The 14,031-nt window shown below is 36.8% G+C and overlaps 1 protein-coding gene across 4 annotated transcripts in view; it reads left to right on the forward strand.

Moving 5' to 3' along the window:
* The window catches only part of DAPK1 (death associated protein kinase 1), a 96,332-nt gene that overhangs the window by 41,215 nt on the left and 41,086 nt on the right, over positions 1 to 14,031 (forward strand). For 3 of the 4 annotated variants that reach the window (XM_067315319.1, XM_067315321.1, XM_067315320.1), the window contains exon 2: positions 4,167 to 4,388. The exons of the other annotated variant lie outside the window; for it this stretch is intronic. In XM_067315319.1, coding sequence (XP_067171420.1) covers positions 4,167 to 4,388 — 222 coding nt within the window. The remainder of the gene's footprint in view (positions 1 to 4,166; positions 4,389 to 14,031) is intronic. 4 annotated transcript variants of the gene reach the window in all.

The following is a 14,031-nucleotide window of genomic DNA, read 5'->3' on the forward strand; positions in this document are numbered from 1 at the left end:
TGATTTACACCTCTCCTGCTTTTAAAATAGGGGTTTAGAGAGAGGGAGTTGTAAAATGGTGTGGCTTAGAGATCTCAGGCATGAAATAGCCGCTTTGATTGCAGCTTAAAAGTGATCTGCATGTACAGTATTTAATAACAAACAACTAATTGTGGGGTTATGTGCTGAATACCACAATGGCAACAATAAGAAGGTTGTTTGGTGTATAACTAGTACTTACTCTGGATACCTGTTAATTGATAACTATCTTTCAGTCTGGAACAATGTCAAAGATTTCTGGAGCCTGACACCCTAGTTAAGCATGAACAGAAGCAACCTGTAAAGTCATTTGGTTTTAAACAATACAGTAGTCTTCTGGTAACACTTTTATAATGAATTGTGATAGATTAGGATATCCTTCCAACAGATGGTTGTAGGTGGGAAAAAGAGAGAAAGAAAAAGACTGCAAAAATAAAGCCACCTAGTTCAGAAGAGGAGAAAGAACAACCTTACCTGGTCTCCTTTGTTTCAGTAGGTCAACCTCCTGCTGTAACACGATAGTTGATCCATTGCCAAAATAAGAGTCCTTAGCCTTTAAGGTGTCAGAAGCACGAAGTGACTTTTGGGGAATGGTGTAATTTAAATACAGCTAATATTGTGGAGAAGTCATCTTTCTGTAGCTTACAAGTCCACTGGTAGTGCACATTTAAAAATACTTGCAGAATGTTTTTAATTCAGAAGGAAGCCCTAAGTGCATTACTCTTCTTAGCGAAGAAGTACTAAAGGAAAAATTCTATCGTGGACTAAAGATCAGAAATTCAAACATCAGAGTTCTTCAAGAAGTCAATGATATGTGCTTTGTCAGTGAAACATAGATAACTGCTAATCCTAGTCAGTTGGGAGGGGGGGTTGTTTTGTTTAATTAAATCTGACCCTTCTTGAATATCAAAACGTATTGTATATCCATTTACTTCAAAGTTACTTTTCAGTCCCAGCCTCTACAATGGACATAAGCAATGATTCTGGAGTTTTTTGTTTGTTTTTAATGAAACAGTAGCTGTCATAAAGCTTCTGAGGTGCTTTATTAGAAAGTCTTAGCCTTAATAGTTTTATGGCTAAAAAGGTCTAATGTTTTCTTACTCTGGCTAGTGGCTGCCTCATTGTTCTCTGAGGTGAATAGGGTTTCTTCTCTTTCAATGGGTGCATACTGTTGAGAGAGAACAGCTTTTACGTGTGCACACACACACAGGTGAAGGCAATTCTGCTCATGTAAAAAAAATGCCACATTTTTCAACCAGCAGAAAAAAGCCTATGTAGTTTTTGTTGTGCAGAGATGATTTTTTTTCTGACCTCAGCATTTTTTTTTCTTACTGTGGTATGGAGAGATCAGGGTGTTTGTAACAAGCTCTCATTCAAAGGAGTAGTTAAGGAGACAAGGAGATCTGTTCTCAGAATTTCTCTCTAGTTTCATTCTGAATGCTGTTTTTCTGCTGAGTTTTCTGCATATGACTTTCTAGTATTGTGCTAGAACCCAAGAAACAAATTAAGGATAGAAAAGAAAGCATAATAAGATTGAGCCTGTTGTGATTAAACAAAAAAATGCTTATCCATACTGGAGGCCGCTGGCAATATTTCCTGACGATATTGTTTAATGTTGTGTATGTGTGCATGTATTGTGATGTGCAGCCTTTTTATCTCATAAGCAGTACTCAAGAGTGCCACATACCATTCAAGCCTATGGGCCAAGTCACAAGCAAAAATATTTTGCTTCCCCGTCAGCTAGTTTAGCCTTCTTTATTGACTTCCTATCGCATTTTAACAACATACTGTCTTGCTGGCTTTGTTACGGGAACACACTGGAGTTTCAGACTGACGTGATTCTAGCTGGGCTGACAAGAGTAAAGATCCTAGACAATAAGGAAATGAGGAATGCCAAGTTTGCATTTTCAGTGAAGTCACAGAAAGACAGTTGGCCAAAAACTGAACAACTGATTTTTAATTCCTTCTTACCCTGAGTTTGAGTAACTGTTCTGAGTCATAGTGACCACCTACGTCTGCTGTCTGACTTGGCAGTCTTTCTGGAAGTTTGAACTCTTTAAAAAGCAATCAGCTTTTTAGATAAAGTTGAATATCTCGATATCTGTGAAGGTGTATGTGTTGTGGGGAGAGAGGGAGTCATGGCTTCTCCTGCCCATAAGCAAGGGCCCGGAGCACTACTGTCAGCACTTCTCTGTGGCAGTGCAAATATCTAAATGTGTGCTCCAGCTGTATTTCTGTTAGTGCAAAATTGTTCAGACCTCATGGACAAAACCCAGATTCTCTGTTGTACAGAGAGCTGTTGTGAAGTTAAACCGAACCAAGTCGAGAGGGATGAAATACTGTAGAGTATCCTGCCTAGCCTTCTGCTACCAGTTTAGGATGACATAGATCTTCTAGAGGTCCTGTGTCTTTGTCTTGTCTGCCAGTCCCATGGGAATTCTTAGATGTTCAAGAGTGTCTCAAATAGCACTAGGTGCCTAAGATTAGGAAGTAAGTCTTCCAGCCTACATATAATGGGATAGAGGATGTTCTGGCACAATCTAAAGAACTTCTCTGTCTGTTCCAGTTTGTAATAATGTGTACTGCACATGTGTACTGCACCTTGTCTGGTGAACCTGACCCTTGACAATTTGTGTTCTTAGCAGTACGGTGCTACCCCTAAAACAAGGATATACAGTGGAAGGACTATGTACTCAGCAGAACTGAGCAACTTTTTTAATGACAGGGATTCTTTTCATGAAGTGTAAAGTCGTCTCACAAGTTCATAAATTTATTTAAGGAAAAAATGAAGAATGAAACCTGATCGGTGATCATAACACTGAAAGAAAACCAAACCCACTTAGAGATTGATTGCCAGTTGCTTCTCTCAGAGTTTGCTTCTCTCACTGCCCATGACTGCATTCAAATACTTCTCAGCTGGTTTTGGCTCCTCTAGAGTCCGCTCCTAACAGTGTGTTTGAGAAGACCTTCTCACCCCTGCCTTCTGTGGATAAGGGTCATTTAGCCATGACTGTGTGTCTCAGTTCGAGACTGAGTTTGTTGCTAAGGTTTCTGTATGGTGTCAGTATTGTAATGCTGGTACTGGTGACCCAACAGCATAAAGTATTCTCCAGCTGATCCAGCACTTTAAATCCAAAAATCTTGAGTCTGATTTTTCCCTTACAGCATTTGATTATCTTTCTTTATCCCATAACACAGTTGCTTATTGGTTATCATCTTCTATTTTCTGTCTGTCATGCATTCCTTAATTGGTTAATTACTTCATCAGCATACTTGGCACATGTTCATTCTCCAGTCATAAAGTAGCAGTATGCATTGAGTTTATGCATGGTTGTAACTTGAAATAATTCTTGTTTGGCACTTTACAAGGAAATCTCAGCAGTATTAACAATCCTGTTCTTTATTTAACGCAGTAACTAGGTTCTTAGAGATTTCTGATCTGAATATGTATGTACATATAAGCAGCAGCAACAGCTGAATACGTCAATAGTAACGTGCTGAAGTCAACAACTTCCTTGTGTTATTTCTGGTTTGTAACACAATCACCATTTCTTGTTCCTGAATACCTACCTATGGTTTTCACCTTCAAAATCTTCCTACTTGGCAAGATGATACAGTAACTGTAATTCTTGATGTGCTGTCTAATCTGTGCTTTTAAAGGTCAAGTATCCCTCCTCTAAAAAACTAAGAAAAAAATTGAGGATAGATTAAAGTGAATATTGAGAGATTATATTGACTGGAAGAAATTAAGGACCTTTTCTCTTGGAGAACAAAAAAAAAAATTAACATGTATGTGGAAGGAGAAGACCAGATACCATTAGTTTTCCCAGTAATGTGATGCATGTATTTGTCAAAAACCTAGTGGTCTATACAGGTAATACCTTTTATTTATAGATATGCTGAAAAGTGTGGGTGTATGTACACGTGTATGTTTGTGTGATGTAAAGCCAATACTTCAATTAATCTTTTTCGCTACCTGTAGCTATTCTCAGGTTCTATTCCAGATTGCACAAAAAGGAGCAAAGTACTTTAGATAATAATTGGGAGGTACGGCTGTTTCACTGCCACAGTAGCAGCTGTAAACTACTCCTAATTCTAAACATCCTTGAACCAAATACTTTCCCTCATTCTGTCCCTCCTTTTTTTAGTGGGCAGTTCGCTGTAGTGAAAAAATGCCGTGAGAAGAGCACTGGCCAGCAGTTTGCAGCGAAATTCATCAAGAAACGGAGAACAAAATCCAGCCGGCGAGGAGTGAGCCGGGAAGATATTGAGCGAGAAGTTAACATACTAAAAGAGATTCGACATCCTAATGTGATCACACTGCATGACGTTTATGAGAACAAAACAGATGTCATTCTTATTCTGGAACTGTAAGTAGCTCTAGAGTCCTCGGGAGGAGAAACAGAAATTTTCTTTGTGTTAGAGAAATAGACACTTTCTCTTAAGAGTCATTATGATTTAGTTAGTGTTCCTTACCAACCTGAAGGAAGATTGGTAATAGTCAGAGAATTCTTTATTTTAGGTCAGAGTTGTAGCTTCTTGATTTCTATGCAGTGTCCTTCACTGCAAATGCACTACAGAAGTAAAACCACATCCTAGTAGATTTAAGCATTTTTTTCTGTGTGTTGTTTTAATCATCATCAATATCCAGAATCCAGAATAATAGTAAGTAAACTGATCTGATGAGAAAAGCAGAGGAAAATACAGTTTCTAGGAGTTAAATCAGATGGAGCAATTTTGCTCCATCAAATTTTGTTCTAGCAAATTTGCTAGATGTTCTGGCAAATTTTGCTCTGTTTTATGCTGATGTGATGTCAGAATAACATTACTCTTTTGGTTTGGGGGTTTTTGTTTTGTTTTTTGTTTGTTTGTTTATTTTGGCGTGTTTTTTACCAACTTAACTGAGAACAGAATTTTTCCACTTCTGCCCTGTTGAAATGTAAACTGGACTTTCATATCCTTGTTTTAGTTCCCATTTTTCAGCCAAGGTTATTGCTAATGGATTGAGATAAATATGTCAACAAAGAACACTCCTGCATTGTTTCAGTTCTGTCTTCAGGTTCCTCAAAGCTTGCAAGTTCAGAAGTTGAGCATCACTCACTTTTTTTAAAGGCTGACAGTGTTGGCTAGTGGAGACATGCAAGTCTTTACATTGTTTGGATGCTGGGACCAGTCTGTATTATTGCCGTGTTGGTTTAGAATATGTGTTTCGTGCAAGCAAGAAGCAAGTTACTTCATATCAGTAAAGATACAGGTCACTACTGTGAAGTCTGATACTGAGCTGATAAGTGTGCTGTCTTGTTCCTTTTGCACGTCTCCCACTTCCCTGAAATGTTAGTGCAGATGATTGTGTTCAAATTGCCATTTCATGCTAATTATTGTTCAAAAAGACAGTTTAACTAAATTCAATAATATAAATGGCTTTTATTTGACATTTTGCACTTAACATTTCAGAGGCTTAAAGGCTTAAACATTTATGTTTCTAGAGTGATAGAATTAGAAGCAAATACATCTGATTTGGAAGCTGGCACCAGAATGCCGGACAGCACTATATCTTTTCTTTGGCTGCTCATATGATTTTGCTTATATAGATTATCTCTTCCTGTTTACAACCTTTCGTAAATACTCTTTCCACTTACCTTTAAAGGACACTTCAGTGCAGCATGTTTTCATTAACATATGCATAGGTTTACAATGTAGATTTAGGAAATAAAATGGGAAATAGCTTTTGGAATTTTATTTTTTCTGTGAGATACATATGTATAATACTACCTCATTATACTGGAACATATTTTTACACTTTTTAGTCCAGTATATGACTGTTTACAATACTTGTTGTAATCTGGGGTTTTCATAGTTTCAGAAATGTACATATATGTTAGTTTGTCAACATTGTGTGAATAATTTAAACAAGCAGCAGGTTTTTTTTAATGAACCAAAGCTATGTCATATTTTTCAATAAAGTAAAACTTCCTTACAGTTAGTATCGGAAGATCTACTACTCTTGGGTTTTGTTCAGGACTATTTAAATGTGTCATAAATATACAGCAAAATTAGTCTGGCTCGTATTCCCCTTCTCATTTTATATTTGCTCTCACATGAAGTGACTTATTTCTCCAGTTGTTTTAAAACCATTTCTGTGGAAATATCTTCAAGTGCCAAGATAGTCTGGAGTGTAAATGTATCCAGTATGACTGTGAAACTGATGTATGAAATTGATGCTGAGGCTCTCCTTCTTGGCTGAGCAGAGTTTTTAGCAACAAGATTTTAGCATTAAATAGGGCCAGTATTTCATATCAAGAAATCTCATACTATCTGCAGTTAGACAACTTTGATTCCCTTCTGTACTCTTCCTGTCTTTTATAGTTCCCAAGCTGTCCACAGATAGGTGTGTTGATGTATTCACTTGCCAGTACAGGACCTAACTTTCCTAAGCATGTATGCAAATTCTGTATGATTTTGTTTCACCCAGTTCCCGGTATATTTTTCAATATGGAATCATTCGTTCTTTGTTATTAGCAGCTATTGTTTGCAAACCTTAGCATTCTATGAGTAATATATATCTAGATATATCTATCTAGGTAGACAAAAATCCCTAAGATTTTAGGTTCTTAAATTCTTACCTTAACATACTTCCTAAGTAATATTTCAGAAAGCTCATGCAGCCACACAAAATTATTTTAGGGTTTTAAAAGGAACATTTTTCCTATCTGTAACCTTGTTGTGTTTATTATCAGTCTATTACAATGCTCTGCAGGTGAAATCGGGCAAGTATCTGGACTCAAGAGCTCTGAAGAAAACTCAGTAGTCCCAGACAGTAATAGCAAGAATGGGAATAGTCTTCCCTCTGTCATTTTTGAAATGGAATAGAAGCTCTTTCAGCAGCAAGGTTGCTGTGTGCATCTGTGTGTACCTGCTGACTTTATCTAATAGAAGGAAATACTGTTTCTGACAAAGTGCAAAGTTCAACAAACTGTTTACAGTGTAGTTTAGCTAATTGTTTTGCCTAGTTAACAATCCCCCTGTCATTTCAGTTGGGGATTCTCTTTTCGCTTTCCCATACTACTATACAAGTCTTGTAAGTTGAAGAAATGCTATTGTGATATCACAAATGCAACATTTATTTAGTTAGAGGGACAAAATGGAAAAGGTGACATGCTAGCAATCACTTTATAAACTGAATATACTAGTTGCTATAGGGGCAACTTTTAAAAATTTCAAAATCTCTACAATAGTATGTAAAGCAATTGAAAAGGCAAAAAAATTGTCATTTTAATCACAGGCTCTTAAATATGTGATCCACTTTTATTTTACTGTTCTATTATTTGTGTTTTGCCTACTACTCTGACATTCTTTGTTCTTACAGAACAATTTCAAACAAAAGGAGACAGTTAAGTATAAAGCTGAAATTTCATTAAATAACCTCTTTTGCTGTCCTCAGAATCCATTCTAAGTGAGTCTTTTCCTTATTAATTAGAACATAGCTTGAGTAAGTTTTCTTTCCATGACTAAATTCATTTTAGAAACTGCATTTTTCCTGGGACATATTTTTAGTTATGACCATAAGATGAGAGAGTATATCACATACAGATATGATATTGTATAACTGAATTTTTCTTGAATTTAAAAAGAAATTAAAATTCAGCATTCTTGCTATGAAAAGATCATAACAAAATAAAAATTCCAGAAGAAACACTGCTTTCATATTAGTAAGCAAGTGTAATAATTTGAACAGTGATGATGAAAAGAATTTCTGATTTGTATTTTTTAAAGAACCCTGCTATCCACAAAAGGCATGCCTCTACAGCTGTCCTTTTAGTCGCTATCAATAGCTGTTAACATGCACAATCTCAGGATGGTGTCTCTGTTGCCTATTAACTATTGATTTTTACCTCTTGGTTCAGCAAATGGTTTGTAGTATTGCGTGCCAGCTTCTTGCGAAAAATGTACCCTTTTTATTTTTATGCTTTATTAATGATGTTTCTTGGACATGAGCAACTGACTGGAGAAGTTCTCGCTTCATTTGCTTACTGCAAATGTATGTCAGCTTACAATTAAAATATTCAAGGTAGCAATATGTTTCATGAAAGGAAATGTGAGCAGTTCATTAGTTATTGCAGTGGCTTTGTCCTCTCAACACAGAACACAAAGCAGATGTGCATGACAAAAACTTTATCCATAATGGAGGGATTTTCATAAGGCTGCCTTATGTCAGGAAACTGACTTATATAAAATTTACGTAACATTTCATTTCTGAAACTTTTTAAACCAAATCTTAATGAAAAGATTCAGCAGTCACATGCAAGCATGAGATATCCTTTAAGAGACTCACTTTGAAAGTCTGTTGGTATATTTGGGGAAAGCAGACGTATTTTCATATTTCTTGGTCCACTTAGTGGCATATGTCTTCTTGATTTGAAAATACTTTCAAAATTTCTACTCTCTGGTTTCTCTCATCATCTTGCAAGGAATGCTAGCATATTAAATGTAAGCTGAAAAACTCCATCTCTTCCTCATCTAACTTAGAACAATAAGACTCTTATTTCTGCTTTTTCTCCTGTCATGCAAATAATTGAATCAATCTCATAGTCAGAATTTTATGGTTATTTTTCTGCCCAGCTGCAGCACTCAACCAGCTAGTCTGTGTTGGCTAGCAGTACTAAGCTCTTTCCAGGGGGCTTCACTGAGGCCATTATCTTACCAGACTTCACAGACTGTAGGAAACACAGATGCCTCTGTTGCACAGTAAGTTATTTTCTGTCCTCCAGCCTGTTCTGCACCTACTTGGTTCTCTTTTCACTGGCCTGATGGTAGCCTTCGATACATAGGACCTCAGTCTCTTTTCCTTTGTTTTTCCTTCTACTTTCTGATCTCTTCATTTAGACTGTAGACCCACAGAATATGCTCACCGTGTGCTGTTTAGTAGAGCCTTGGTTATGGTTTCTAGGTGCAACTCCAAAGAATTAATACCTTCATCCTAAATTAGATAGTAGTTGTTTAGAATGTTGAAACATAATTCAGATGTTCTTGCCTTTTCAAACACCGTGATTTTTATAGCTGATTCTTTTCACTAGAAAGTTGTGGATAGAATTGTATATTTGTGCTTTTCTCCTCAAAAAATGTATCTTCATTTGTGAATTAGAAATCTTAGTTTAAGTCCATTAGCTTTTGTAGCATATTTCTGAATGACAAATATCTGTTTTTAAAAATAAAAAAGAGGAAAAATGCTTTAAAAGTTGCAGGTGAGAAAGAGGAGAATTACATTAAATTTTAAAGAAAGTATACAGGAGCTAACTTCTAAAAAATACAATCACTTGTAAGTTGGTCTTCTTCATCCAGATGTCTCAGGAACAGAATTGCCACCTGTCAGTACCTCCATAGTGTCAACTAAAACAGAACAGAGCCAGGAGGAAATGATAGCCCCATATATAAAAATTCTGATGATATTGTGAGTTGCTCATTGAAGCATAATCACAAATAATAATGGAATCATTAGATTTCTCTTCTGTTTTATCAGGGAGTTAACTTACAGTAGTCCAAGTAAAATTAAGACTAGCTTGATTTCCAGTGAAACTCTAAATCAGCTCTGAGGGTTTTAAGCTTGCCTGTAAGTCATAAGGTTGTTCTTGAATAGCTTTGTACTGAATTTTGAGACGAATTCTTGGGAACTTGCTGCAAGGTAACAGAAAGCAAGCTCTGCAACACTAACTTCTAGATATTGTGCCACCTTTTGACTTCAAAAGCCTGAATTATAGGCCCACAGATAGATCTACAAAGCTGAGACAACTAAGAATAAGACTACATGGGGCTGAAAAGAGAGAAACTAGAGCAAGTATGACTCTACATCCCACCGAGCTCATCTCAGAGGATATGTGGTTTCTGGGTTCTGCAGTCACTAAGCAAAATGCATGATACTTTTGTACAATGAGTGGCCTGTATATTAAATTCAAATGTCTTGGGCAGGATCTAAATACTAAGGCACTGGCGCCTGGACCAAAGTGTTAGTAATCTTCTCTGCACAGTAACTTAAACTCTGGGCGCTTAGTAATGAAAACCTAAATACCATCTCTTTTTGGGTGCAGAAAGATTCACATGAGTTTTCAGGTCTCCTTCTTAGCTGAAACCTAATTGTTTAAATCTAAGTCTAATTTCTCGTGCCTGTGTTTTTCTGGGCATTCTGATGCCAGAGCTTCAACATATGGGAAGAATTCAGGTGCTCTAAAGAAAGGAATTTACAGCAGTTAGTCTGTCTAGGAGAAGCTGGACAAATGAAAATGCCAAGGAGTAGAGATGCCGTAACATGCCTTAATTTTTCTGGTAGGTAGATATAGAAATATTAAGTACGTTGAGCGGGTAGGTTACTTGAAAAGCAAGCAACACCTTTGCTGCTCTTTCAAAATATTTGGTAAATTTCAGAGGAGTGGGTTGGCAACTGAACAATTCATAAAGGCTGTTAAATGAAGTGGATGTAAAGATCTATAACCTTAAATAAAATGGAAATAGCAATATTTCACATTGGTCTTGGGTTGACAACTTCAACTTTGAAATACTGCGAGTTGTCATATGAAAGTCATTCAACTAAAAAATCCCTAAAGGAGACCATTTCTTTTCTTTTGCAAGTTGACAGAACAAATTTTTGGATTAGACAAGAATACTGATATCCCATAATAGAAGACTATCTGGATAATTTTTCAAATTAAATCTGCTTACAAAAATTTGAATAAATTGCTTGTAGAATTTTCTTCAACTCTGCTAGCCTTTGCTGTTTTGAAATCTAAGCAAGGTTGATTAAACCTACATTAAACCAAAGTTAAGTTTGATCAAAGTTTTTTGGCTTAGAGGTGGGGGTTTTTTGTTTGTTTGTTTTTTTTAACTTCATCAGAAAATCTTAGATAATCATTAATTATCATTTAGGTGATATTACTATATGAGCAGTGTGATCAACATGGCATGTGACTGAGTCATTAGGAGGTGACACGGCTGGTTGTGAAGGTTAATTGGGTCCAAGTTCCCGGTGTAGGTTCCCATAATGACTTCCTCTGGGAGCTGGCCATTAGTTCCGTATCACGGAACTAGGCCTGACAAGTGACAAAAGCACTATCCAGAAATCTTTTCTCCACAGGTGTGATATGTTCCCTCTCCCAGAGGGAAATATGTGGGTTGCAGACACATCTGTCAGGATTCCTTTGGGAAGGCTAGGAAATGCTTTTGCTGCTGCTGCATTTTATAATAATGCAGCTGATCTGAGGCTTTATTTTATTTGCACCAATTCAGGAAAGCTCTACCTAGAAATATCAGGAAAGTAATATATGCCAGCTTTGCTTTTAGTGAAAATGATTATAGAAAATATTTTCAAAAGCAGGGTTGTTAGATATATATATATTTTTTTTTTAGAAATATGTGCTCTACTGCTTGGAGGCAGTGTAAAATGAAGTCACATTATGACAGTGAAAATAATTACTCAACCTCTATTGCTTTCTGTTTTATATTATACTTGATACTGAAGCCTTCTCCTTACGATCAAGATGTGACCTTGATCAATCACAAATTCTTATATTTTTGAGCCTAATATATGTACAGCTTACTGTAACTGCAAAATGTTTTTAGTTTAAAAGTAAACAAAGTTTTATACAGGAATATTAAAGACGGCGCTTCAGAGGAAGGCGTGATGTGACAGTGAATATAAAGGTTTTGCAGCAGTAATGGAATTTAGATGTGACTTGACTTTAATCAAGTTCCTCTGTTAATCTGAGTGGTTATAGTTTGTTGCTCATAGGTTAATTTTTAGCAATCTGTATATCAGAGTTGTGTTAACTCACAAATGAATTGCTCAGAAACTTTTCTGGTAATTCCTACCAGCAAACTGAGAAATTGAGCAAAGCTGTGCACTTCTGGAGAGTACAAGGCACAGATGCTCTAAAATGATCCAGAGGAAGACACAGTAGTGCTTGGTGAACCTATTGCCCACACTCCCTTCAGGAAGCGATTTTTTTTTATCCAGGCAGTGGTTGGCAGCAGTCTGTTAAGTATCAAGGATCTCTGTGGTGAGTCTTCCTTCTTCAAGGCAAGCTGAAAGTGAGATTGCATGATTCAGATGGTTTCAAGGAAACCTACTGAATGATCGGTTTCAGCCAGATTTAAACAGGGCTTTCATGCACCAGCAACCTCCAAGCAAACCTTTTTTGTTGTTAATTTATAAAGGATGCTCGGACATTGTAATGAAGCTAAAATCTGTGTACTTTTGGGGAGAAGCTAGGATTAAAAAAAAAAATCAGTTTCAGAGGCTGATGTGTGGAATTGTCTGCCCTTCTACTTTGAATTAAGACTGCTGCTGTGCTTGAGATAAACATACCCATAGGTATGTTGCTGCAGCGGGGTCTTCTGTTGGAGTTTTGCCTTCCAGTTTCACCTTTGAGCTCAGGATAAAAAATGTGCTGTGTTTATTTTGTATGGAACTATATTGTTCTGCCTGAAACACAAGACCAGACTTGAAAACCTGACAGCGTTTTAGGAAATTTTTGAGCACTGAAGTATCTTACATAGTTAGCATCTTTAATTGCTTATTATAAGCTATTTGATGATCTGTAATATTTCAAGTCCAGTCTGGATCATGTAGTGATTTCTTATGGCCTTAATTTTTATGAAGTCTGTGAAAGCAGACTCTGGTGATTGATTTTGAGGGTATTGCGATCCAGTGAATTAATTGTGGAGTTGAAACTTAGCTTGTAGAGGATATTCAGGGTGGACTGTATCAACTTTCTTGTTTGAAGTAATTACCCTATCATGATACAGTCACTTTCTGTATGCCTAAGGTGATACAGTTTAATATCAGACCTGACCAAAGTCCACAGGAAGGTAGCAGAAGAAGCAGTCTTCCGATAAATGTTAAAGGAAGCTAAGAAACAATATGTGCATTATTAAGCTCTCATGAGGATGTGGGTCCCAACTTTTCCCGTACAGGGACAAGCTAATATGGAATCTATGGGTGCAGTCTGAAGTGGGGGGGCCTTTCTTGGGTAGCAGGGCTTTTCTAAGTTTCTGGATTGCCTTGTATGTTAGTTTAACATTTCAGTCATCCTTGTTGTAAAACCCTGTTTCTGTTGTGCTTTATTTCTCTGTTGGTAAGATTAAACAGTACATGTTCTAAGCAAGTGATCTTGGCACCATACTTGCCAACAATTACAACTCCCAAAGGGAAAAATGTGAGGTGCTGAACTCGCTCCCACCAGCTGAGACATTGCCAGCAGTGAAAGTTACAATGGCCTGGTCTATGAGTTGAAACTGTGTACTCCAGGCAGTTAAGGGTAAGATGTATAATGTGAAGGGGTATGCTCCAAACCTCTTAGATCAGAGGTGCACTTGGTTCTGGAATCATGCTTTGAGTGTGTTGGATTCAGTCCCTTCTTAATCAGATACTGCTTAAAAGACTGCAGAGTTACTTAGGGCGATAGTACCTAAGAATCTAAATAAGCACATCAACCCTTTGGAAAAATCGAGTAGCTTTGATACCTAGCTCCTAATTTTTTAAGAGCCACAACAGTTGGGGTTGGTTGGTTGGTTTGTTTGTTTAACCTATTAGCCTCTCTGGATCTCAGTTTCTTCCTTCGTTAGGTACTAGGTGTATTACCTGTGAAATACAAGTAATATTCTATTTCACATTGTTCTAAAGCCTGTGAAATAATTATAGAGGGAACATCACTACAGCTAACCTTAGGCAAGACAGGAGAGTAGCACTCGACAATTTCTGAACCTGACTCCATTTGCATGATCTGTTAAAATGTGTTTATACATGCAATTAACTGTTCACAAATGTGACATATTTGAGACAAGTGAAAACCCATGTTTATCAAACTTGTAATATCATGTGGTCTAAACTTTCAGGATATGAAACTACACAAAATAAAAAGGTTGCAGATAAGAGACTGAGGATAAAGAGATTTTTTCCTTTTTACACAAATACAGTTTTGTTTCTTTGTTAGGTATCTTGAAAATAACTAAACCCTTGATATTAAA

This window comes from Apteryx mantelli, chromosome Z, assembly GCF_036417845.1.
Source record: "Apteryx mantelli isolate bAptMan1 chromosome Z, bAptMan1.hap1, whole genome shotgun sequence".
Classification (NCBI taxonomy): domain Eukaryota; kingdom Metazoa; phylum Chordata; class Aves; order Apterygiformes; family Apterygidae; genus Apteryx; species Apteryx mantelli.